General features: G+C 44.5%; 1 protein-coding gene across 4 annotated transcripts in view; it reads right to left on the bottom strand.

Moving 5' to 3' along the window:
• The window catches only part of LOC135906127 (NADH dehydrogenase [ubiquinone] 1 alpha subcomplex assembly factor 2), a 51,668-nt gene extending 26,861 nt beyond the window's left edge, over nucleotides 1-24,807 (bottom strand). The window contains exons 1-5 of one of the 4 annotated variants that reach the window (XM_065437366.2): nucleotides 24,389-24,807; nucleotides 24,225-24,314; nucleotides 24,113-24,153; nucleotides 3,122-3,196; nucleotides 917-962 (exon numbers count right to left, since the gene is read on the bottom strand). In XM_065437366.2, the coding sequence (XP_065293438.1) occupies nucleotides 917-962; nucleotides 3,122-3,196; nucleotides 24,113-24,153; nucleotides 24,225-24,314; nucleotides 24,389-24,521 (385 nt within the window). In that variant the 5' untranslated portion in view covers nucleotides 24,522-24,807. Of the gene's footprint in view, nucleotides 1-916; nucleotides 963-3,121; nucleotides 3,197-21,905; nucleotides 22,292-24,112; nucleotides 24,154-24,224; nucleotides 24,315-24,388 lie in introns of those variants that run through there. The other 3 variants (XM_065437368.2, XM_065437369.1, XM_065437370.2) reach the window with 3 other exon arrangements.
• Nucleotides 24,808-26,798: the final 1,991 nt, after the last annotated feature.

The following is a 26,798-nucleotide window of genomic DNA, read 5'->3' as shown; positions in this document are numbered from 1 at the left end:
GTAACTCTTGGTGACAGAGCTGGATGATGATGCGGGTCCACTTAGTCAGCTTAGTGCGACACCCCGGTAGTAGAGGCCAGCTATTGCATTTCAGTTGCTCCGGCAGCAGAGGCAAATGACCCTCTGCATGACACAAAACTCCGAACCACGAACCCAGAACCAGAGCCCTAACAATTCCAATACATGCAAAATGTAGAAATGCTCTCATCATAGGCAACTGCTGAGCCAATTTTAATTAAACTGGTTCTGTTAAATAGAGAAAGCTGAATTCTACCTAGTACTGGCAGTTTCATTTTGATGTAGGTCTCAAATGAAAATTACTGAAAACTGGTTAAAAAACAAAACAAAGCATGACGTTTACACCAATACCCCAAAAATAGGAAATATTTGTCTAAAAGTTAAACAGTAGTTGAATGAGGGATGTCTCAGGAGATGTTTTGACAAGGACAAAAACAGCTTTTCTTGGCAGCACTTAACACACTTCAGCGTGGAAGAAGAATAAGCAAATAGCATAAGGGAAGAAATTTTGTAAAAAGTGGATGTTGCAATGAAGTTATCCATAGAAAGCATCAGTACACAGTCCTTGTTGATACACCTGTAAACATCACATTTACGTATACCATTTGGTGAACAGGGTGAACAGTTTCTACAACTCTTGAGAGGACATCATGGGCAATGCCTACATGCCCACCACAGCGCTTTTGAGGAATGCTTGAAAGGTGCATCTGATATTTCCATTTCTTCTTGAAAGGTGCATTTCATAAACTTGAAATGTGTGGTTGATATTAAATTATTCTAGCACTTTGCATCTGTAAATGTATGCTGTTATAATTACTCAATGCCAGTCAATTTAGGAAATGTGTGCAATGAGTGCCAAGTTCTGGCTATATTCAGTTGAAATTGAAGCCATACTCACTGGGTAATTGTGGGCTGGTGATACCACCCTGTCTCCTTTCACAGTCCTGCAGTCCAAACATGCCAAAATGTTTAATAAAACAAAACATGCCAAACTGGCACGACATAAATGCTACACTGGCACACAAGATGGTGAACACTGCTTGAATGAGAACAATATTGTTTTAGGTGGACTTAAGCCTTGCATATGCATTTCCATATAGCAAAAATATGGCTCCGAGTAGCATAAGAGAGACAAGACGTTTAATAGCACATCTGATATATTAGAGCACATTGTTGTGTGCTTGTGTGTGCGTGCATGTGCGTGTGGCACAGCCGCTAAACCCCAACCGCGTAGAAAACCCCAGCAGCCCTGCGTCCATGACACTCCGAAGTGGAAGCATACTCTCAGACTCACCGCCACTGCCATCCACGGCATCCAAGCCTTCACAACGGCTCCGCGGCAGGACTGCAGCATCGCCATTTCACAAGCCTTGTCCCTGCTGACTCAACAGCTCAAAACAACTAGATTTGGGTGCGCCACACTCACATTGCTCTCTGAGAACAAAATTCCATGTTCTCATGGTCTTACAGATGACCCAACCACATGGCTCACCATCGCAACTCTGCTGCTCTCAAGCACTCCTAGGCAGAGACTATTAAAAAATCCGTTGGCGATGGCCGTCTTCGAGGATTTGCCCTAGCATGGCAACAACTCCAAGGCAGCACATATACGACATGGCCGATTAGCAGCACGGCCCTGACGGCTGCATTTGCTCCGCTTCCGAGCGCTTATGACGCGCGTTTCATGACAATGTGGTCACACCGTCAAGGCTCCAGCGCGGGCACTGCAACCTACATTTACGACAAGCTGTCCCTATTACAAGCTTGTGACATAACCTGGTCCTCCCTGCCAGCCAGGCAATACATTATTGATAGGATACATGACTCGATGCATGCGGCAGTCCTGTCCCTGCACACACACCACGCCAACATCTCCACTTTTGTACTTCAGGCGGTGGAGTTACAAGACACTTCTATTCGGCGCTTGTCACAGGAGGTGGCTACACCGAGATATGGCTGCTATACGTGTGGGCAATCTGGCCGTGGATATAACTGCCCCCAACACCAACATCCATCCATGCAATATCAAACACGCCCACTTCCAACACTCATGGTCCACGTCAACGGCATCGGAGAACTGACGACACTTGTCGATACTGGAGCACAGCGTACGGCGCTGCTTCGACGCCACACCCCAGAAACTCTCCAGCCTTGGAATGAGGCTCCCCTAAGGGGCTTCAGTGGTGACATACTACCGGTCAGTGCCCTGAACCTCCAGCTCCAAACTGAAGCCAGCACCAAGTTCTTGGACTCGGTGCCTGTCTTCAAAGACCTGCTCGCAGATATAATTTTAGGAGCCGACCACTTTGTTTCAGGAGGAATGCGGCTCAGTGTGGAAGGAAGCAGCATCAGCCTCCGTTCCATGGCTCTGAGTACGCCTCCAGCTCCAGCTTCACAGGGTGAGCTGACAACGCTACTTACACTCTTCGCTACACTATATATATATATATATATAAAGGATGTTAGAGCCACTTACAACATCCACATATCCTCCACTTGTGATACAGAATGCAAAATTGTGAGAAGTTTGTTCTTTTCACTTCCTTCAAAAGAATGTTTAGTGATGGCCTTTTGAGCATGTACACCATATCGGCCATCTCAGGTAATGTGTCTGCAAATACATGTAAGACTACAGCGCGCTCATACTTTAACATCAAAATACTTGCAGCAACAAGGCCTGCAACATGTTAATGGCAGAATGTGCTGCCCTTGCACCTACAAGGAAAACAATGAGGCAATACACCATCCTCACTGATGGATCCCAACTGTCACACACCACTGCGTGGCACCTAGGTGGCGTTATTGGCTGGCAGCCTTATCGAAGTCCATATACGAAGCATTCCCATTTCATACATGTTCTATGTGTTGTAGTTGAATCAACATGGGGCCCTTTAAAATAGTCTTCTCTAGCTATCCCAGGCAATATGTTGGGGAGTACACCATAGCATGCCAATGCTTCCAAGTATGCATGCTCGACTTGCCTGGTATTATTTGACAGCCTTCATGCTTAAGTAAGATTAATGACAGCAGCTGTTTATGCTTAATAAAGGTATTATCTAAATGTCATAAGTTTTGTAAGTAAAAAAGGTATTGCAGACTTCACCTCTCTGGCTGTCCTTTCAAGAAGTTCACCTTTTCGTTGCTTTGATTTCTTAATGGCTTCGTTGCGGGCAATTTCCTGAAAAAAAAAAAATGGTTCTGGTCAGTACACATTAGTGAAGATGTTGCTCTTACTTAAAGCCAGCAAGGGGTACCCTCAGAAATAGAGGAAACAACGACCATCACTCACTGTGCTAGTCTTGATCCACTCGCACGAGTATCCGAAGTGATAATGAACTTCCATGCTTTAGTGTTTTCCATGCAAGTGCATCTCGTATAGATGAACACTGGCTACAGCAGAGGCTGGTTAAAATTGTACCTACACAGCTAGGCATAACTTCTTTAAACTCTTTAGTCTCAATTTAAAGGCAGAACATATGAAGAACAAAAGCATTCTCCACTACTTATACACGAGGAAGATCTAAATGCAAAGTGACTACATCAGAAAATTTTTTTCACTGTTTTTTTTCAAGCCCACAAGCACACTTTTAAATTCTGAACGAATCGATACAGATAAACGAATCTGCATGTTGAAAGAAATGCTAAGGCATAAGCTTAAAATGTGACATGCATGCTAATTATTTAAGACTAATTATGTAATTACGTGGAATGCAAAAATTATCTGTGTATCTCCAAGTGACGGCAAACATTACATTGGTTCTTTCCTGCTACATAGCATTTGCATATTTTTACATTTTGGTATGTGATAGCTGGACACCTTGTATACAGTACCTTGTATACGGTAGTTCCAGCAAAGAGAGCACAAACATGGTTGAGGGTCTAATGCATTTATTTCATTTCATTTCCTTCATTGATACTGTCAGTCCCAGAGGGATTACAACAGGAGTGGGATAGCACAAATTTGAACATAATACAAAGTACAAAATGCAAAGATAGGCAGATATTCAACTGAAAATAAATGTACGTACAGACGTTGGAAAGTACAATCTCTAGGCACAAAACAACAGAACATCATAAAGGCTAAAAAATGTCAGTTCATACAGGCAATACAGTCCTAATGCTCAGTCTCAGTAGCAAATACAATATTCTCAATATTACGAAGGTATTCGGTCAATGTGGAAGATGAAACAGCGGAGTCTGGGAGAGTGTTCTGTAGGAATTGGAGGCGATCCTACCGCTGTCACCAGTTGTAGGAGTTGAGGAGGACGTCGGGATGAAACACTTGGGAAGGTTTATTTTACATTATATACAGTGAGATGTCAATGAACAGTCTTAGAGTCATTACGGGCCGGCAGCAACTCGGACGCTGCGGCCCATCGCAAGAAGTTCGAGAGAGGTGAATCGGGGAATGCTCTAGGAATGCTCCTTGCTGCTCCCGATCTCTCTTTTAAGCCCTTCGATGTCTGGAAGACGCGTCATGTTCGGCCAATGGGAGAGTCCGTTCAGATGACGCCATTTTCGGCCAATGATAGGCGCCCGTGTGGTGGTGTCACACCCGGCGGCTCCCTGCGGTCTTGCCTTGCTGACTTGCAATGCACTCTTCAAAGGAGGACGGGGGCGACGCTTGGGCCCCAATTGTCCGAGGGCCCCCTACTCCCGGCGGTATGGCCTCGCTGGCTTGCAAATGCCTTCAGACTGGGATACATAGCGCAAAAAAATTACACAGGGACAAGCAGAACACAGGACGAGCGCTAACTTTCAACAAATGATTTATTGCAGCTGGTGAGTATATATATACTCACTGGGACGCCACTACAATAGAGCAGACTGAAGGGAAGGAGGAAAAGACAGTCATGTGACTACTATGCCCAAAAATTCAAGCTCTTTCCTTGATAAAAATATAGACGGCGTGCTAACGCACTCTTCACCTGCTCTGGCTATCTCAGCTGCTTCCACAATTTCCCTCGTAATCTTATTCCTGTGGCGATAGACAACAACGGTTCGTTCGAAAAGCGGGAAGCATGGAGCGTTCGCGTCACACTTTCTACAATGGGCAGCTAGATGCCCATCTATTGCAATGCTCTCCACTTTGTTGCTATGCTCCGCCAGACGCACGTTTAAACATCTGCCCGTCTGGCCCACGTAGTACTTCCCACACGAGAGTGGGATCTTATACACAACATTGCGGGTGCATGCAACAAAAGGATCTTTGTGCGCGGTAGCGCAACCAGGCTTTGGTTTCCTCATGGGACAGCTCATCACACTCAACCTCAAGAGTTTGTTAGGTGCTGTAAACACAACGTTTACACCAGAACGTTGCCCGACCTTTTTTAGGTTGTGGGAAACCTTATGAAAGTAGGGAATTACCGCCACTTTACGTTTTTCCCTTTCTTCTTTCCTTTCTCTTACGTAGTCCGCTCTCTGCTCATCGCTCATGCGTGAAGTTAGTTTCTTTTGACGATGCAGGCCTTCAGCAACCGAGATAATGATATGTTTCGGATAGTTCGCTGCTTCCAGACGAGCCACCTGCTTACCAAGGCCTTCATCTAGTAAGTGAGCACATGACTTAGATAGAGCGCATGACAGGAAAGAACGTACAATGCTTCTTTTTACGAGTTTAGAGTGTGCAGAACTGTACCTCAAGGGCGGCTTGTTAGCTCTGGGCTCATATACCCAGAGCTAACACGTGGGCCAGACGGGCAGATGTTTAAACGTGCGTCTGGCGGAGCATAGCAACAAAGTGGAGAGCATTGCAATAGATGGGCATCTAGCTGCCCATTGTAGAAAGTGTGACGCGAACGCTCCATGCTTCCCGCTTTTCGAACGAACCGTTGTTGTCTATCGCCACAGGAATAAGATTACGAGGGAAATTGTGGAAGCAGCTGAGATAGCCAGAGCAGGTGAAGAGTGCGTTAGCACGCCGTCTATATTTTTATCAAGGAAAGAGCTTGAATTTTTGGGCATAGTAGTCACATGACTGTCTTTTCCTCCTTCCCTTCAGTCTGCTCTATTGTAGTGGCGTCCCAGTGAGTATATATATACTCACCAGCTGCAATAAATCATTTGTTGAAAGTTAGCGCTCGTCCTGTGTTCTGCTTGTCCCTGTGTAATTTTTTTTTTGCGCTATGTATCCCAGTCTGAATGCATACCACCAACACGCCCAAACTTCTTCCCTGCTAAAATTGCAAATGCCCTCTTCAAAGGCGGCCGGGGCGACGCTGCCAGGCCTTCCCGGTACATCACAGCCGTCTGGCTTCGGGACTCGCGTTACCTGGAACAGTGCCGGGCTATCCCCTCGCTTTCTGGAAGAGTCAAGCAGTGAATAGCTCCACCGGCTGTGGGGCCCGCCAACTTGTTTGCACGTGTCGTGCCTCAGGAATGTGGCATCCGTGCTCCTGCATTCCTTACTTAGTAGTGGTGCGATTCGATGTGGTCTGGGGAACTCGAAGTAGCCTCAGGAAAGGGTTCCGTATCTAACAGTTCCAATCTTTCCGAAGTAGCAGGGAAAATAACTGAACTTAAAGTAGTCAGTTCTTAAAACCGGTAATGGAATAAACTTACTGTGGCGATGTCTAGATGTTTCGTTAGTTTTGATTTTGAAATACTCCGATTTGTCTATCTTGATGTAGTTGTAGATAATAGGGTAAAGAAATTTCAATCTTTTACACCTGCTTCTTGCTTCAAGAGCTGGTAGTTGAGCTTGTTCGCACAGATGGGTTGGGGAATAGATGTGGCAATATTTATTGAATATAAATCTTGAGGCAAGGCATTGAATCTTTTCAAGCTTAAGGCAGTTAATAGCTGTGTAAGGGTCCCATACTATTTTTGCATATTCTATTACTGACCTTACAAGAGATTTGTATGCGAGCCTCTTTACATCGGGAGTAGCACTGTGCATGGTGGGTCTCAAGCACCTCAGAGATTTGGAAGCTTTCGAGACTACCGTATCTATATGGGTATTCCATCATAGGTCTGATGTAAATATTACTCGTAGATATTTATATTGATTCACTCGTTCAAGTGCATGCCCATTAATTTGATAATTATAATTAAGAATATTTGTCTTCCTATTATGGTCATGAACACCGACTTTTTAAGGTTTAACTCCATCTTCCATTCCTGACACCATTTCATTATTTCTTGAAGGTTAGTATTTAATTCACTCTGATCTTGGATTGAATTTATTTTATTGTAGATCACGCAGTCATCCGTGAAGAGTCTTAATGTCACAGAAATAGTTTTTTGTGTATCATTAATAAAGATTAAAAATCAAAGCGGACCTACAACACTACCTTGTGGTACCCCAGAGACGACGGGTAGAGTGCTAAACTGGTAACCCCCAAAATCTACATATTGTTCACAAAAATAAATGTACGAGAAGAACCATTTCGTAAGATTTTGATTTTTGAAGACAGTATTAAACTTATGTACCAGTTTCACAGGGTGTCTACCAAGTTGACATTTCCAAATTCCATGAGTTTTCCAGGTTTTCCCTGAGCACTTTTGCGAAATTCCCTGAATGAGTCAGATCTTTGTTTTATGTCAAGACAGGCTGACACCACGTTGCCCGATGCTGTCACTTTCTAGTAAGCATGCTGAAACAAAAAAAATGACTTAATCCAGTTTGAATAGTAAGGAGTAATATATGTTTTATTTAAAAAGAAAACGGAAGGTGTTAGTAAAATGCACAGCGAAAGAAATGGTAAAGCCCATTCCAAATTGAGTCGAACATTTTCAAATACGAATGAAAAGGAGATGCATACATAAGTAAATATTTTTTTAATATCAGCTATTTCTATCAACTGATAGCAAGCTCATCTGTATGAGGTCCTGAACTTTGTCACAACTAAGGTTCTCTCTCAGCAGCTGGGAAGTCAACCTCAACTGTCCTGACATACTCTCAGCCCGTACACAACATCTCAGTGTTGGGTTTCACTGCGTAAACAATTTATTTTGGTTTGGATGAGGGACACCTGTGTCTCAGCATCAGCCATCACTTAGTTTTTTTAGCTCAAGCTCCTTCAAAAGGTGACGGCACCCTTCCTTTCCCGTTAATTCCTCAGTGCGTCGGTCCTTTCTGTTCTCATCCTCCTTCTACCACGCTTTCACCACATGGATCATCTGAAGCATCCTCTTGGTGAGTTGTACAGTCAACATTTGATTTCTTGGACTTCCGAGGGGCCGCAAAAAAAAAAATTGAAAAAAACGGGCAGTCTGAAAAAAATTAATGCATGTCTTTAACTGCCTTTAAGGGCTAAAATTACCACAGGCACGTCTCAAAAAGCTCTGAAGGCCTGCCAGTACGCTTTTTAGGCATATCAGGGCTTGTACTGTGACAGAAGACGACGTGCACGCATGTGTAATTAAGTAATGTATACTGTGTCCCGCGACAATTGCCCCCTTCCCAAGCTTGTTATGCTTCACCGCCTAACACTACGGTACCGAGGCGAAGCTAACTTTCGCAAACTGGCATTACGCAACGCGCTGTGCTCTGCGAGCTTCAAAGCCAATCGCTAGGATTACAAAGGCGGAGTCGGTGCCATTGGTTATAGCGGCGAATTCTTTCAATGAAAAACACGGCACCGGACGGCAAGAAGCTTAATAGCGAACATAGAAGCAGCTAGGCCTGACGTTGCCGCGGTGGTGGTTACGGATTTGCGGATTTGCCTGCGAGAGTGCCGGTTCGAGGCGGCGAGATAATCAAAATAGCGGCGGTGGCGGCTTTGATTAATGCCCTTTCAGACCTGCAGTCGGGGCAATATACATTGACTATATGGAGTACGTGGTGGTGCCGCAAAACCGTGCAAATTATCGGGCATGTCCGAAAAATCGGGCGTCTAGAAAATCGGTCGTTAACTACTCTGGCAATACATCGTGCCGATGACACGGCGTCAATAATGATTCGTTGCGATTCCTCTGTTACTGGAGCCAGCATTAACACGACTTTCGTTCCCTTTCAATAAAGTTACAGCTAATTTTCCCTGATGGAAGCACAAATTCCCTGAGTTTTCCCTGAGTTTTTTCAGACTGTTCAAATTCCCTGAGAATTCCCGGTTTTCCCGGTTGGTAGACACCCTGATTTCAGGTGCGACACCTAATCAAACGCTTTTGCGAAATCCAGATATATAATGTCGGTTTGACCATGTGAAGTTATTGTTTCAGAAAGATTGTAAACTATTTCTAAAAGTTGGGTAACTGCAGAAAGCCCCTTTCGAAATCCATGGTGATGACAGTAAAGAAGGTTATGCTGATCCAGGTAGTGCAGAAGATGTTTTGATATGATGTGTTGAAGTAATTAACTTAGAAGTTTGACTGGTGAGGGAAATTGGTCTGTAATTGTTAATAGATTTTTTACTGCTTTTGTGAACAGGTATGACTTTTGCTCGCTTCCAAGCACCAGGAAAACATCCACTACTAATAGATGACTGAAATATTTTTATCAGATATTTAGAAACCCATTCAGCGTACCTGTACAAAAACTTGTTTGGGATGCCGTCCGGGCCTAGGCTCTTTTTGATGTCAACATACGTTCAGAACACCTTGTTCATCAATTTCTAAATCGAGGATAGGCAGTTTTGGATTTTCATCAATAAAAGGTGGTAATACACCATCGTCATGTGTGAACACAGATGAAAAATAAGAGATAAAATTTTGAGCAAGTTATTCTTCTCCAGCAAAGTGCAGAACAGTTGACGGATTAATGTAACGCCAAAATTTAGCAGGGGTCTCACGAAGGAACTTTTTTAGTGTTACGTTATAAAACCTTTCCTTGTGCCCTTGAATTCCTGTAGCTTCAATTCCGTGCTCATACAGGCAATGCAGATTTTCTTTTCAGGATCAGGGTTTAGTGAAGCCACCTTCCTTTTACGTTTTAGTCTCCGTTTAACATGAAGTATATCTCCAGTGATCCAAGGACTTCATTTATTAATATGTTTAGTTTTTTTGGAATAAACTGGTTAATGCACTGTGCTGTCAGTTCAGAACAAAAGTTCCATAATCGGTCTGTACTCGCACCAGAGTCGTAAAGCTGCATAAAACCAGACAGCGAATACTTAAGACAGTCTATTACCACAACATCATCAGCAGCTCTAAAACTAGGGAAAGTTGTGAGGGAATTAGTATTCTTTATTTCTGGTGATGCGTCCAACGACAATAAAACCATTATGTGATCCTACAATCTGTCTAATTTCGCACACTCAGTTGGATGACTTTAGGCACTCAGATACAAAGATCAAATCGAGAATGGATGATGTCGTAGGACATATCCTTGTGTAGTCGGTTACAACGTGAAATAACTTCTGATGAAAGGCAAGATCTAGCAACTGTTCGCAACTAGGCACCTCTCGTGTGCCAGGCAATTTTGAAGGCCAGTCAATCCCAAGCAGATTAAAATCCCCAAGCAGGATAATCTTACTGTCATGAGGTAGATGCGCATCTATAAAATATCGCAACTTTGCCAGTATGTCCACCGGTGATTTTGGGGCTCTGTAGGCAGCACCAATAAAAACTTAGTGGTTACATAACTTTGTCTTAATCAACAGTACTTTAGTGCCATATACGCCTGGCAAAGTAGACAATGCTAGGTTATTATGCGAAGCATATTAACGTAGGTTTCGGGCCTTCGCGCGACGCCCGGCGGTGGCCACCATTGACCCTGAAGTGGGGTCACGTGACATGACGTCACGTGATGACGTCACACAGGCTGGCTGCAGATGGGGCCTCATATTGCCCCGTCGGTCGCCTCCCGGCGGTGGCCACCATTGACCTTCAAGTGACCTTCAAGTAGGTCACGTGACATGACGTCATGTGATGACGTCATGATGTGAGATCACATGATGTGACGTCACACCGGCTGCAGATGGGGCCTCATATCGCGCTGTCGGACGTCGCCCGGCGGAGGCCTCCACGCTTCGGTTCGCGCCGTCACGCGCGACGTGGCGGCAGCACCACCATCGCTGCATCACGTGATATGTGACGTCACGCCAGGGATGAAGCGGCGCGCGCCGGCCGTCGCGTCAGTCTCTGTGCCCGCAACCGCGCCAGCGTCTTTGCGCCGGGCGTGTATGTGGTCAAGATGCCTCCAAACGCTAACGATACGCTAAGGTTAAGCCCAGTGGATGCTTCGCATCCACTGGGCTTAACCTTGATAAGCCTCCAATTTTTTTTTTTATTATAATCACAAAGTCCTCCACCTTTATCTTCTCGATCTTTTCTGACTATTCTATAGTTGGGAGGAGTAATTTCGGTATATAAGATATTATCCTTATGAAGCCACGTTTCAGTGAATACCAATATGTCAGGTTCGTGTTCTAAGAGTATGCTTTCTAACTCAACCCATTTATTTAGTTCACTTCTGACGTTCACGTTTATAATCTTAAATTGTTGAGAAGGGGGTTTTTCAAGTATAATTGATTTTCTCAGAATAGGCATGGCACCTGTAACTTGCATTAGTAGTTCCATTCCAGGCATACATGACATTATTCATCTTCAGCTTATCAAGCACAAGCTTCACCTTCACTGCCCCTTGTCTTTTGTCTGCTCTGTTGAATTTCAGAGGTGTTTCCATATTTGAAGCACTCTTTTAGAGTAATCCTCTGAAATACTGATTTCCTGTCCTTTCAATTTGAAGCAATTTTCCAAGATACTCATTTTCTCCCTTTAAAACTTCTTTCTGGGCGAGTTGGTGCATACTTGACATAAAAACTGTTTACAGCGCAAACACATGCAACCACAAAGTAAGGGACAGGACACAAGCCCTTCTATATCGCTTTTTGCGGCAGAGCTTCATTTTTTGGAAGCGGCTGCTTTCTGATTTTACTTGTATCTTAGTATCCCTCGTCTTTTGTTAGTTTGTCTAGTTTTTTTCGTTTTCTTGTTTCTTCGCGCCTGAATGCGTTGACTGCTGGCACGTTCGTTTATCGATGCGCATCGTCATTTTTTCCCCGATTGTATCACTCCCTTCCCCTTTCACTTCTGCCTTTCCCCTTATATAAGGCACCCGTCTTCCGTTAATAAAAGTTAGTTGACAGTCCAGCGCTTGTGTCCTGTCCCTTACTTTGTGGTTGCATGTGTTTGCGCTGTAAACAGTTTTTATGTCATTTTCTCCCTGAAGCCTCCAATCTTAATGGTAAGTGGGCAAGCTTTATCGTGAGACTTCTTACCTAGGCAGTGTATTCTTCCTATCATTATTTTCTGTCCCAGCACTGCCCCAAAAATATCATTGTTGACCTTTCTTAATAGAAGTTTTTAATTTCCACTTTATTCTTCCTGTATTCCTCGTACGATCAGATTGTTACGCCGGGACTGATTTTCCAAATTATCAAGTTGTTTAGACAGCGTAACAATTTCTGACTTGTAGTCATTCACAGAAGTTTCAGTCTTTGGAAGCCTTATTTGACTTTCATCTAAGACCTCAAGCTTGTTTTCAATGGCTGCCAACCTGGTCTGCATTTGCAACATACCCGCTTCAGACGATGTCTGTTTTTGTATTAGAATAATTTTTTCCAAGATATCTTTCTGGGTTTGAAGAATTTCATTTAGCACCGTTTCCGTAAGGGGTCCTGGGTTTTCCTCAACATCTCCCGAAAGCAACAGGTATGCCATTGAAAACACTTCAGCAGTATATGTGGACACAGCAACACTACAATACATAGGTAGTCACCATAAAATCTGTCTTTTATCACTAACCTGCACATACTAAGGTATATGAGGCATCATCATCACGGCAGGGTTGCCGTGTCTACTGAAGCTCGATGATGTTGCCTGTAGATTTCTATCCGGCAGGCTTGGTGTGATAGCATGACATCATCATGCCCGATGAAGGTGCGTAGAGATGTCCACGAGGTGCTGATATGTCAGGTAAGGGGCATATTTGGTGGCGTTGATAGTTAATCCAGGATGCTGCCACTGCAGTGTGCCGATTTCGGATGGAAAACATAGCATCCGTCATTTTCCATAGCCAACGGTGTGCCCGACACAAGAAGCAGGATCTTTGCGTAGACCCACACATACAAAGGTATATGAGGCATCATCATCATGGCAGGGTTGCCGTGTCCACACAGAGAATTAGGCAAAGATGTCATGGTATCCATCAGTGCTAGAGTGGAGACAGATGTGACCATCCCACCATCCCAGCTTCAAGAATGCAGGAGAGGCTGTACCACGAAAAACATGTTGCACCTTCTTTCCGCAGATCTTTTATGCAGGCACTTCAGTCAAGATCGACAGGTGCCAAAGACAGCAGCTCACAGCACACACAACTCCACACACCAATCAAGCACGCTGCTGCCATGACTCAAAAAGCACAGTAAGGCCAAGTTTAGAAAAGCCAAGGAATACAATATCAGAGTGCAGAAGCAATGCAGTACAAAAGGCAAAACATATTGTCAGGTGGCCATTTGCGTCTATTACATCTAAATGATGTTTATTCATTTTGGTGTCTACTTCAACAATGTGCTTTTAACAAAATGATGAGTGCAACTTAATTATAAAATGGATGGAAGTAATAATTATGAAATATGGGTACATAATCTCTTAAATGGAAGCAGTCAGCAAAGCTTTCCAGCCTTAGGTCAATATGTATTTTTTGTGCTGTTGTACTTTGTCTATTTTTTGTGCTGTTGTCTTTATTGTCCCAAAGCAATACAGGGGCTAAATGCGTGTACATATACATCCCTGGAAGTAAATAAACGAAATGAGAGAGACAGATGGAATAATTGTTACGTTCAGCCAGCAGAGGCAGTGACCTTCTAGCCTCTCCTGCACCACGGTGATGAATCACTTCTTGAAGCTAACAATGTGTCACCTTGGATAGACCTGCATTGACAACAAGGTTTGACACATCTTGTGGATCGAGTTTTCATTGATGGTTCACTGTCGCCATCGCCGACAATAGGAGCAAGAAACTGCTGGAAAAGGGTGTTCTACGCCATTCCCTCATGGACTCCGGTAACCGCTACGGTCAACCAAGACGCGCCAGTTTGAGTCAAACGTGACAATACCTGTCTACGAAGCTCGCCTCCTTTCTTCGTGTTTAGGGGAAAAAATGTGCAGGAGTGTTTATGCGCACCCTCGGTCTCAAGGCGGACCCATCGGCGACTCTGGACACTCCAGTTGGAGGAAGGTGTGACGGCAGAATTCCCTAACCCAAGGATCTAGGGAGGACCAAAGGGATTTCAGCGGACTGTTAAAGGGACCCTGAAACGCTTTTGTCGATTTTCTACAAACGTACTGAGTCGTTAGAGTAGGTCCTTCTGATCATTAATTGACACATCTAAGTGCTCTGCGTAAAGCGTGTAATTTATTATAAGGTTTTAAAAATGCACATTGCTGCCGATCGCAGCGCACTGCTCGGCGGAATTATAAGCCGCCCCTACCCATATGACCGAAATCACCCATATTACGTCAGTGGGGCGAGCTATCTGATTGGCTGACCAGGGCGCGTGATCGATAATTTTTCCAACTTTATGGTAAACAAATGATCTTCGTAATAGTTGGAATGTTAGTTAATTTGTTTTTATGAAAAGAAAGTAACATAAAGCGAATGCACAAGAACAATTTTTCAGTACACTTAAGCACTTCCGGCACAGAGCTAGTGTCGTCTGCTTGTGTTACAACGTACTCCATTTTGACAAGAGCTCTGCGGTCAGAGTCGGTCTGTCTTTTTGTGAGCACTATGATTCGACTTTGTTGCCTTGTGGACTGCAAACGTAGCGACTGGCAATATGTCAAGCTGCGACATCGTGTCCCTCTGCAAGGCAGCGTACGAGCGAACTGGCTGCTGCGCATCGGGCTGCCGCTATTCGATCGGCGCCAGGACTCCCGCGTTTGTGGCCGTCACTTTACACCGGAAGATTACTAACGCAATAGCGTTTCGCGAGTCCGGTATTAGGGCAAACGCAAGCGCAAGGGGACAGGGTCTGGCCGGTTGACTGTGCCGTAACGGGATGAGCCACGAGATGAGCAGAAGGGAAAATGTGAATGCCTGCACGGTGCAGCCACCTGGTGGCATGGAGCTCAACCATACGCAGTAGCAGCAACGAAGCGTATTCTTTGCTGCTGGTGCGTATTTCTCGCAGGAGTGTAATCATCAACACGTTCTTTTTTTCATTTTTCATTTATTTACCCTAAAGGCCCAGCTTGGGCATTACATAGGGGGGGAGAACAATTGATATACAATATAGATTGTAAGTCGACTATCCTTATATGAAGTAGTACATGCTATACAACCTTTACATCACTTCTAATTCGACAACATCATAAGCCAATAATTATTAAATTATACAAACAATAATATGACATCTGAAGAAAGGCTGGAAGAAATGTTAATGTTATTAATTCACGAATGTTTCATTAAGTGCTTGTTTGAATATAATATGGTCAGTTATTTCAGCTATATTACTTGGGAGATGATTCCATTCCGAAATGGCTAAGTGGAGACACGAAAACTGCAGTAGTTTAGTACGTGCAAATGGTTGTTCGACCTTAAATTCGTGATCAATTCGTGAGAATTTTCTTTTGGCTGGTAAGATGTGTGCCTAGGAAAATATATTTGGGTTATGAAAAAGCTGGTGGAAGAATGTTAGCCGAGATATCTTTCTTCTAGTCTGCAATGGGATGAGTCCTAGGTCATGTTTTATTTTGGTGATACTTGAATGTTGTGAATAGTTACCTGTAATAAATCGCGCTGCCTTGTTCTGAAAAGATTCTAATTTGTTAATAAGATGCGTTTGGTGCGGGTTCCATATAAATGAGGCATACTCAATCTTTGAACGAAGTACGGTGGTATATGCAAGAAGTTTAGTATCACTATTAGCCTGACGAAGCATTCGACGAATGAAGCCAAGAGATTTGCATGCAGCGAAAACAATACAACCCACGTGATTATGCCAAGACAAAGTCGGAGAAAGATGAACACCTAGATATTTAAATGATTCTGTAGTTTCTAGAGCCTTAGGATTAAGAAAGTATGTGTGTTTCGTAATTTCACTGCAAGTAGTAAATCTCATAAGTTTAGTTTTCGAGGTATTTACGCTCATTTGCCAGTCTGAGCACCATCTTTCAATCCTGTTCAAGTCATTTTGTAATTTATCACAATCACCCTTACATTTTAATGGCCGATACAGAACGCAATCGTCGGCATATAACCGGATTTCTGAGTCTATACCCTGATGAATATCATTTATATAAATTAAAAATAGAGTGTGTCCCAAAACGGAACCTTGAGGCACACCGGACTGAACAGGTTGAAATGAAGAACGGACATTATTGATTACGACAGCTTGTCGTCTGTTACTTAAATATTCTTTAACCCAGTTTGTTACTTTTTCGTCAACATTAATCAGTTTCATTTTATATATGAGGCGGTTATGAGCCGCACGGTCAAAGGCTTTAGCAAAATCTATAAATATGGCGTCAGTTTGTGTAAGTTCGTGAAGGTTAAGGTGAATGTCTGTAGTTAGTTCAAGAAGCTGGGATTCACATGACCGGCCTCGTTGAAAACCATGCTGGTTTGCAAAAAGAATGTGGTTGCTAGCCATGTACTGCATAATTTGAGAAGATAATACGTGTTCAAATAGTTTGCATACAACAGACGTAAGGGATATAGGCCTATAGTTTGTTAGCTTGTTTTTGTCGCCGGTTTTATATATTGGTATGACATGTGCCAATTTCCAGTCGTCTGGAATTTCGGCGGTGTCGAGAGACTGTTGAAACAATAGTGTAAGTACAAGAGCAGAATAGTGCCTTGTCATTTTTAGTAGCTTAGTACAAATACCGTCAGGACCTGGACTAGAAAACGAAGGTAAACGCTCAATAGCTTTCACAATACCGTCACTTGTCACAGTTACACATTCCATAAATGGAGAACTATCAGAAAAATGTCTTGACTTATCTAGGGGCTTTTCGTCACTAAATACACTACAAAAGAATAAATTAAACCATTCAGCAACATCCATGACATCAATTGCAGCACCAGACTCAGTGTCAAAAACAGGTAACTCTTTTGTAGGTGCGGGAGAAATGACTCTCCAAAATTTTTTTGGATCTGTTTTTAGAAATTGCGAAACATCCTGGTTGAAAAACTTATATTTGGCAGCCTCAATATGTAATTCACATTCTTTAGAAAACGATAAATATTCTGACCTAGCTTCAACAGATTTTGCGCTTCTTGCCTTTCGAAACAAACGTTTCTTTTTATTCAGATATCGCTTAATCTCGCGAGTAAACCATGGCTTGTCTGCTGTTTCATAGATCCATTTTTTTGGAATGTATTTCTCCCGGAGTCTTAACAACTCGTCACGAAAGCGAATCCAGTTATCTTGCAGCGAACAGTTTTCATACGTTTGCACGAATGACAGGTAAAATTGAAAAAGCTCAGAGTTGAAGCTTTCGGGATCTGCTTTAGAATAGTCATAAATCTTCTTTTTTTGTCGCGGTGTCTTCACGGTCTGCATTTTAAAGGTACAATGTATGACACGATGGTCACTGATATACTCTAGTACATCCACGGTAGCACGTTCGGGGTGTGTTGTTAGAAGCAGATCAAGAATAGCATTGTTCCGCGTAGGGATTTCGACAAGTTGAGACAACTGAAAATATTCTAAAAGGTCAACAAAATCTGCACAATCGCGTATCTGGCGCGTGCTAGGGAATTTTAAAGCAGACCACTCTATGCTTGGAAAGTTAAAATCGCCAGCCAAAATTATGGGAGAGTTATTGTATTCGGATTGGATGGAGCCTAATACAGATTGCAGTTCCTCAGAAAAATGTTGTAGAAAGTCAGGTGGCCTGTAGCATGCTCCAATAACCAAAGTTACAGCTGGTAAATAGCATGCAACCCAAATAATTTCAAGAATGCTGTCAGTAGGTATGTGTTTTACCTTTATATGCTTTCTGATGGCTATTACGACACTGCCTCCTTTTCTATCCACACGGTCTTTACGAAAAACAGTGAATGAATTTGAAATTTGTAACTCAGAATTGCTAACTTCAGGAGTTAACCACGTTTCCGTTCCGATTATAACATCTGCATTACAAGCGTGAATCAGGGAAGTAAGCTGATCTTGTTTGTTAAGGATGCTACGAAAGTTGGCGGAAATTATAGAGAATGTAGGTGTCCCACTGTCTTTCTGCACGTGGCGACTGCGTCATGGGTTTGCATTTCGCTGGACACATTCCACGACCCTGCCCTCGGAATGCTGGTACCGATATAATCTCCTGCCTATCTTTAGCTTATCGAAAGATAGCTTGAACCTTTCATCGGGTTGACAATTCGCTTGAGCAAAGTCGCGAAGCTGTTTGCGCACTAATTGTATTCGAGGTGAAAAGTCCTCATCGACCCAAACGTTTAATTTCAAATTTTTTAGCTTGAACGAATTAGCCAGAATGCTGCATTTTGTCTTGTAGTGCAGAAACTTCACTATTATTGACCGGTGCTGCCCTTGCCTGCGAGATCCAATGCGATGTGCACGTTCAATATCCGTTATCTCGAGGCCAAGGTGTTCTCTGCAGAAGCTTTCAATGACAACTTGAGAAGCCTCGTAGCGTTCTTTCTCTGCCTCGGGCAAGCCTTTGAATATCAAATTTTTTCTGCGCATCCGATTGTTGATGTCATCAACGATTTCAACTATGTTAGGTTCAGAATTCCGCCTATCAGAAAAGGATGAAAGATCGCTTTTGATGTCATCGACACTTTTTTTTACTTCGGATAACGCTGTGGCATTTCCCAGAGAATCGTCTAGCGAAGCTTCCACTTTTGAAAGGCGTTTCTTAAGGTCAGTTATACCTGATAAAATGTCCTTTATCTTACTGCTAATTTCCTTTTGAAATTTTTCACGCGCAGACTCGGCATCCTTTAGCGCATCAAGAACCTTGTCTATCTTGTCAGGGCCGGGATTGACTTCAATGTCACCGCAGCAGATTAGGAGGTGAGCCGCAGAAAACATAAGAACGATCAGTCGCCCTCTCGGGCACCATGTAGCAAACAAACCGGCAGTGGCATGAAAACGAAGCCCTTCACTGCGGCTACACTGTAGTCGTTGGCTATGGCTACCTATCCGCGCTCGATATGTGACAATGTCAACACCCATACTGTACACATATAATCATAGGCACTGGGCTTGGGATTTGCGGCGTGCACTGAGGTATGGTTTACAACGCTATGAACCTGCACTCACCTATAAAAGGCAGAAGAACGATGTTTAGCGCTTTTCACAAACGCCGCAAATCCCAACGATGCACAATCCGCAGGGTCCTTTTATAGCTGATCGCCGCCAGCAGGTACCAAATCAGGTATCACGTGAGCCAGAAGTCGACGCAAGTGCCGTCCGTAGCGGTGACAGTAAACAGCTGCGTCGATGCACCGTGGTTTACGATGCGCTGATCACAGCCGCAGTACGAAGCTCGTGGCCCGAGATCCCAACAGGTCAAGCAGCGACGTCGACGGTATCACTATAAAAGGCAGAAGAACGATGTTTAGCGCTTTTCACAAACGCCGCAAATCCCAACGATGCACAATCCGCAGGGTCCTTTTATAGCTGATCGCCGCCAGCAGGTACCGAATCAGGTATCACGTGAGCCAGAAGTCGACGCAAGCGCCGTCCGTAGCGGTGACAGTAAACAGCTGCGTCGATGCACCGTGGTTTACGATGCGCTGATCACAGCCGCAGTACGAAGCTCGTGGCCCGAGATCCCAACAGGTCAAGCAGCGACGTCGACGGTATCACTATAAAAGGCAGAAGAACGATGTTTAGCGCTTTTCACAAACGGCGTTTCTTGTTTAAAATGTTTGAAGTCAATGTTAAATGTTAAATCAAATCAATGTTTAAATGTTTAAAATCAATGTTTAAAATGTTTAACACTTGGTTAGAGCAATATTAGCGCTTTGTTTGGCCGGTTAAGCGCTGCGCCAACAAGTGTCTAGACCGTGCAGACCGATCAGGCCGCTCACGTACGTCTACGCCAAAGTTCCTTCATCAGCTTCAGTTTATGCCTCCAGTCATTTGCCGAAATGACCAGCTTGCCTGTGGTTACCGGAATACCAGACACGTTCGGAGCTATGACAGAATGCTCGCAACGCACGCTGCTTCGATAGCTCTCGCTTGGGGTCGACGGCCAAGCGGCTAGCGGAGAGGTTTCGCGCGGGCAGGCTCCAAACAACCGGAAGTGGACGATGTGACGTCGCATCGTGACGCAGGACCAGTAAAGGCGGAGCTTAGCCCCGCTCGCTCGGCGAACGAGTTGAGGAGGAAAAGCATGGCTGGGGAGGAGGGTAATTTCTAATCGCTTGTAGCTCCATTAATATGTAACGCTTCACTTAAATTGTGGTGCGAATGTTCCACTTAAGCTGTACCCTACGCGTCTACAAAATTTGTCCGAACCGTTTCAGGGGCCCTTTAAGTGTGTGTGGGTGTGCTCTGATGTCTGTTCACCATGATCCAGACCAAGATGTGTAACGGTAAGCACGAGATGCGAGCACATGGTTCAAAAGTGAACACTAGGAAGAAGCGCCGGAAGAAGAAGCGTTGCGAAGGTCGGCATGCGGTGAATAATGTAGAGCAGCCAAAGATGGCAGCAGACGCAAAAGGGCAGGGCGCAAAGAAAGAAAAGGTGTAGTCGTCGTTGACGATGTTTGCGTATCAAGCGCATTCGAGTCGCCAGTCGATCAGGGACCGACAAGCATGTTCTGTGTGAATGCGGACAAAGGGCACGGGGCAATTATGTTCCTTGTCATTCCATCATCCTTTTCGAGGTGCATCATGCAGTGTGAAAGGTGGCAGGATGAGACGAGGTGGTAGGCATTCGCAATGCAGTCAGGCGAGATTATGATGAAAGCCTGTCACCAGGATGCAAACTGGCAAGTGATTGTAACGTCTTGAAAGAGCCGACAGAATGTCAGGCTTTTTGTTGTTCCTGGATAGTCAGAATAGCTTTCGAACCATGACCACCTCGAGTACGGCTCAAAAATAGTCTTTTTGTGGCATTCTCGGAACAAATGGAAAAAAGACGGGTTCCGTTGAGGCATCAGCTTTGTTTGTTTATTTTTGAGCATTTCGGAATTTTCACATTTATAGACTAGTTTCTTTCAGTAAGTGAGGTATGAGCTTTGTTTAGGTTTTAGTTTGAGACGCTCCGAGGTATGAAAGACTTGTTTTATGTAAAATTTTAGTTTTGCGAAGTGGCTGTTAATGAGTAGTTAAGGTTTCTTTTTTTTTGTGAGTGACCTGAAGCATCAAACTTATTTGTTAGAGGCCTATGGTAACACATGTGTGTATTATTTAACCTTTTTAAAGGGATGTTGAAGTATTTATTTTAAGGTTAAACATGCAGGTTTTAAGTGCATAATTTGCACTGAGAAGCGTTGTTAGCTCCATTAGCGCGTGTCCTGTGTGAACGGAAGGAAACAGAATTTTTCTGGATAGGTTGCTCGTGTATGTTGAGGGCGGCAGTGTTTTGACTTTTCTAGCAAGTGTGCATGGAACTAGTTAATAGAAGACACTTTTTCTTTTTTTAGTTCTTGTGAGTGTGTAAGTTAAACAAGTTTAGTTCTTTTAAGGTACGTGTCCTGTGGGGACTAGAGGAAGAAACATCAGTAAGCATTAGAAAACGTCTGTATGAGATGCAAGTATGTGTTGAGTTGTGACCACAAAGCTAGTGCGATTCTGATTACGTACCTCTATAGTTGATGAGGCTCTTCAGTGGCCACAGTATGGGCGATATGTAGTCCACTGTGATAGAGCATCAACAGGCTGTTCGTGAAGTGAGGCTGCATAATGTGTTTTGAAGCATTGGTTATTTAGAGCCTTCGGTTTAGTTGTACGTATACCTTGGCACTCATGCAGCGCGACAGCTCTGGTTTGGTTGAACTCAAAAGGAACGTGAACACTCGCTTTGGCCGCACAAAATTTCGGGATCGAAATTTGCGATTCCCGTTAAGCTTTTATTAAAATTTTGATATGAAGCCTGGTGGGTTGACAGCCCATTCCGGACATTCGCGAGGCTGGGTGGTATGTTGCCAGGATCGACTCTTCCGTGCCGTTTGTTGTGAGATGGTTGGAGGCATCCTGAGTTTGTAGTTGTTGCAGAGCCAAGCCATTTTCTTGCTCCCCAGCCATTCTCATCCGGACCAATGGTTGTCAGCACTGGCCACTCGAGATTTTCCGGGCCGTGGAGGAACTGTTATGAGCGGCCAGCGGGGGCAGTGACCTTCTAGCCTCTCCTGCATCGCTGCGATGAACCACTTCGTGAAGCTAACAATGCGTCCCTTTGGACAGACCTACAGCGACAAGGAGAGACATGTTTGGCATATCGAGTGTTGATTGATGGTTCACTGTCACTGTCATCGATGATGGGAGCAAGAAACTCCTGAAAAAGGGTGTTCTATGCCATTCCCTCATGGACTCCTGTAGCTGTCACGGTCAACCAAGATGCGCCAGTGTGGGTCAACCATGCTAATCCCTGTTTACGAAGCTCCCCTCCTTTCTTGGTGTTCAGGGAACAAAAGTGCCATAGTGCTTAAGCGCACCCTTGGTCTCAAGGAGGAGCCATTGGCGACTCTGGACGCTCTAGTTGGTGGAAAGTGTGACTGCAGATTTCCCTGACCTAAGGATCTATGGAGGATCAAAGGCATTTAGCGGACTGCTGAAGCGTGTGCGGGTGTGCTCCGATATGTACTTGCCAGAAAGGTGTAGCCTTCTGACCTGTAGCTCATGCTACAAGAACGAACTACTGTGCACCGTGCTCTGGCCAGTACGATACCCCTTGTTCTATGTAAATAAGTTTGCAATTCCAGTATAAATAAACCCTCTGTTCCGTTCCTCATCCTCTAGACCTCGCAATCTTCAAGAATGAAGCAACCTTCGTCAAGGAAACTTGGATGATGGCATGGGCCCACCTAGCCTCCATGCGACACCCTGGTAGCGTAGGCCAGCTAGCCGTTTCAAGACGCACCGACGGCGTAGGCTAGAGAGCAATCCTCTGTGTGACGCCAGAGCCCAAGGCCACGACGCCCAGCACCTACAGCACCCAAAGCTACACACGAGTGTCTTGCTTTCTACCGTGGCAGTGATTTGAATGACTTGCTGCAGTTGCCTGGCTGATATTTCAGTTACTGGCAACATTGTCGATACAGCTCAGGCTACAACCACGAGATAGTTCCATACCAAAGATACATTATCAAGGTTTGTACAGAACATCTGACCCAAATTTGAGGAATATTCTAAGATACTAAAGGCCAAAATTTAAGGAGTCAATAACAAACTTTGTTCGCACACATACACTGAATAATAGTAAGATCTCTTTTTTCTTGCAGCTAAGCATCTGCCGAGTTGGACACACGCTTCAAGCCCTTCAAGCCACTTTTTTAATTTAACTTTCCCACTGTGTTTATGCCAATCGCTTTCTGGCATGATTGCGAGTAGTGTTCAACTTCAGCCAGAGAGACTGGCCATGTTAAAGCCAAATGGAAGAAACTTACTTTCTGCCAAGCACTTCCAAAGCCTAGAGCTCAAAAATGGAGCCATGATGCCTGCAGTGTGGACCAACCAGCAAAACAACAAAATATAGCGGCACAGATGGTTGCTTCATCTGACTTTGCTTAGCTCCATGGTGGCAACGGTAATACAAGCGTGTCGTTGGTCGTGTGGACACGCCACATTGCTATAATTTAGCGACATTCTCAAAAGATCAAGGATTGTTTGCTAGTAGACAGCGTTCGTGGCATAGCACTTTGTTTGTTACTTTGAATGTTCAAAAGTTGCCCCCAAGCACAGTTTTTAAGGGATTCAAGGCGCACACATCTTTTCAATTCTTATCGGCATAGCCAGGGCATTTTCGATCGCGATTGGCTCCCTTGCGCAAGCTGCGGGTCCCACCCTCAGCTTGCGCAAAGGATCCAATCGCGATCGAAAGTGCCCCCTGTAGGGACCCTCAGCTTACGCAAAGGAGTCAATCACGATCGAAAGTGCCCCGTGCATGCAACTATCAATGAACTAGATATCCGACACGGGAGGGAAAAAAAAAACGGTAAGGTAAAAAGCGTAATTTTCAGGTGTAAGTGAATACCGATAAATGTCCATCAACTACAAGTTATACGCACCTCTTCAGTTGGAGGGGAGACACGCCGAGTCCGCAGCCAAGCTAGAAAGAAACGAACCAGCCATTAAGAAACCAGAAGACGCCGACTGGTACTCAACGGTAGCTCGGCTCACCTTCCCACTCGGGGGGCATATCCGCGCTGAAGTTGTCCTTGATGCGCGGCTCAAACCACCGCCTTGGCTTTCGCTTGCCTCTGCTGGGATCTGAAACGCCAATGTGCGCCTATAGCCGTGGCTCGTGCAACTATTTACTGAAGCATAACAGAAAACTAGCTTACCGGCCGCAATTTCAAAGTATTTGTTGCCGAAATGATCACGACCGACTTCTCGGTGCGGACTCTGTTTGGTTGTAATGGACGACAGGAAATTATTCCAGATCCGCACGATGATACCTCTGCCTCCACTGGACATGGTGTGCGCAACTGAAGAATACACGGGCTCAAAGGAAACAAATCACGTATCAGCTGCGGCACCGCAGTCGGTGAACGTGAATTCTAGTGAAAGCGAAATTGAAATGAAAACGCCATGACGAGCAACGTGACTATTTAACAAGACCTTCATTTGAGGGATCACCAGCCGTTAGCGCGCAGGCGCGAGTAAGCGGGCGCGAGAGGGAAAATCTGGGGGCTTTTGCTTCTTGAATATGACCCTGCCTAGGTACTACGAAGGAAGTGCGTGTGTCCCTAGGCGTGACGGCATTGCGGAGCGGAGTACTGTAGTGATGACAGGCGGCGCGTCGGTGGATGGATAAATGGATAGATGGATGGATGTTATAAGCGTCCTCTTTGGAACGGGGCGGTGGGTTGCGCCACCAAGCTCTTGCTACTATGCTGCCTAATATCCTACCTAGGTTAACCAATAAAAAAAAAAGAAAAAAAACACTATGAACTACCACGTCCAAATTTTCTGATCCCCTATTGCGAACTGTGTTTTTGTGCGTCTCCGTCTTTTGTCGTTTCCCTACTTTTCTTCCACCAATCCTCCAATCGCCTCTTACTAATGTCTATTGCGGACCTGTTTGCTTAACCCATAGAGTTTCTCACTACATAGTGAGAAACTCTATGGCTTAACCACTGCTCCCGCCGAACCCAAGGGCTTCAAGGAGGCCAGTGGTGCCTAAATCGACCGCTGGGTAGACGTCTTCACATTCTAATAAAGTATGCTACGTCGTTTTCCTAGCTTTACCGCAGCAAGCACATGTTTCTTCTTCCTTCTTATATCTCGCTTTATAGGTGCGTGTTCTATAAGGCATCCCGATCTCGCTTCGAAAAGTAATGAGCTTCCCTTTGAGTTATCATAAATGGTTTCTTTCCTGATTTCGTTTTTTCCTCTTAAGTAGTTACTCATGGCAGGTTTCTTTCCCATTGCCGCCACCCCTGAGATTAATTCAGCCTCTCTGACTTTCCGCTTGACCTTCTTTGTTGCTGAGTTGCCCACTCCACAGGCCGCATACCTGCTGGTAAGCTTCCTAGTTCTTTTCCTCCACTGAATCAATGTTTTGCCTGTACAGATACCTGAACACTCTCCCAGCCCATTTACTTTCTTCCATATTCCTCAGCCGTTCTTCATGCTCAATTTTACTGCGAGCTTCCCTCACTTCAAAACTAGTCCAGCCCATATCCCCCTGCACAGCTTCATTTGTAGTTTTCCCGTGAGCGCCCAATGCGAGGCGACCCACTGACCTTTGGTTCCCGTCGAGCCCTGATTGTACCCCTGATTTAATGCAAACAACCGCATTTCCAAAAGTAAGTCCTGGAACCATTACCCCTTTCCACATACCTCGGAGGACCTACGTACCTATTGTATCGCCCCATAGCGCTCTGTGCTTCATTATGGCTGCATTTCTCTTCCCCTTGACTGTTATGGTTTTTTCCTGTGTTTCCATATATTCATTGCCTTCGTTTATCCATATACCAAGGTATTTATATTCTGTTACCCGAGGTATTTCATGGCCCTGTATCTCCACTGTCTGTTCACTGTTTTCATTGAATACCATAACCCCTGATTTTCTAACAGTAAATTTCAAACCTAAATTGTTGCCTTCCTGTCCACAGATATTAGCCAGACGTTGCAAATCACTTTGCTTGTTAGCGAGCAACACAATGTCGTCCGCATAAAATAAACCTGGGAGTTGCTGCTCTCTGTACCTGCCTTTTGTATGAGAGATTAAACCCGATATTACTTCCTTCTAGCGCCCTCTCCATCCTCACCATGTACATCATAAACAGCAGCGGGGATAAAGGGCACGCCTGCCTCAGTCCCTTGTTGATTTGAACTTTCTCCGCGCTTCTCATCCCTTCCCATTCAACGCAAACGGTATTTTCTAGGTAACTCTCTCTGAAAAGCTGTAGACAATATCAAAAGCAGAAAGCAGACCGTTGTATGTGGCCTTTTTGGACATTACAGGAGCATACGATAACGTAGACCGCAACATTTTGTGGGATATTCTGGAAGGGGAAGGCTTAGGTAACGATATCGTTACCTAAGCCTTCCCCTTCCAGAATATCCCACAAAATGTTGCGGTCTACGTACGTTATCGTATGCTCCTGTAATGTCCAAAAAGGCCACATACAACGGTCTGCTTTCTGCTTTTGATATTTCTATACACTGAGTAAGAACAAACAAGTTATCATCCAAACGTCTACCTATTCTAAAGCCATTCTGAAGCTCTCCCAAAATGCCATTTTC

Source organism: Dermacentor albipictus, chromosome 9 (genome assembly GCF_038994185.2).
Source record: "Dermacentor albipictus isolate Rhodes 1998 colony chromosome 9, USDA_Dalb.pri_finalv2, whole genome shotgun sequence".
Classification (NCBI taxonomy): domain Eukaryota; kingdom Metazoa; phylum Arthropoda; class Arachnida; order Ixodida; family Ixodidae; genus Dermacentor; species Dermacentor albipictus.
The sequence above is the reverse complement of the archived record's forward strand: the minus strand, read 5'-3'. Positions and strand labels throughout refer to the sequence as shown.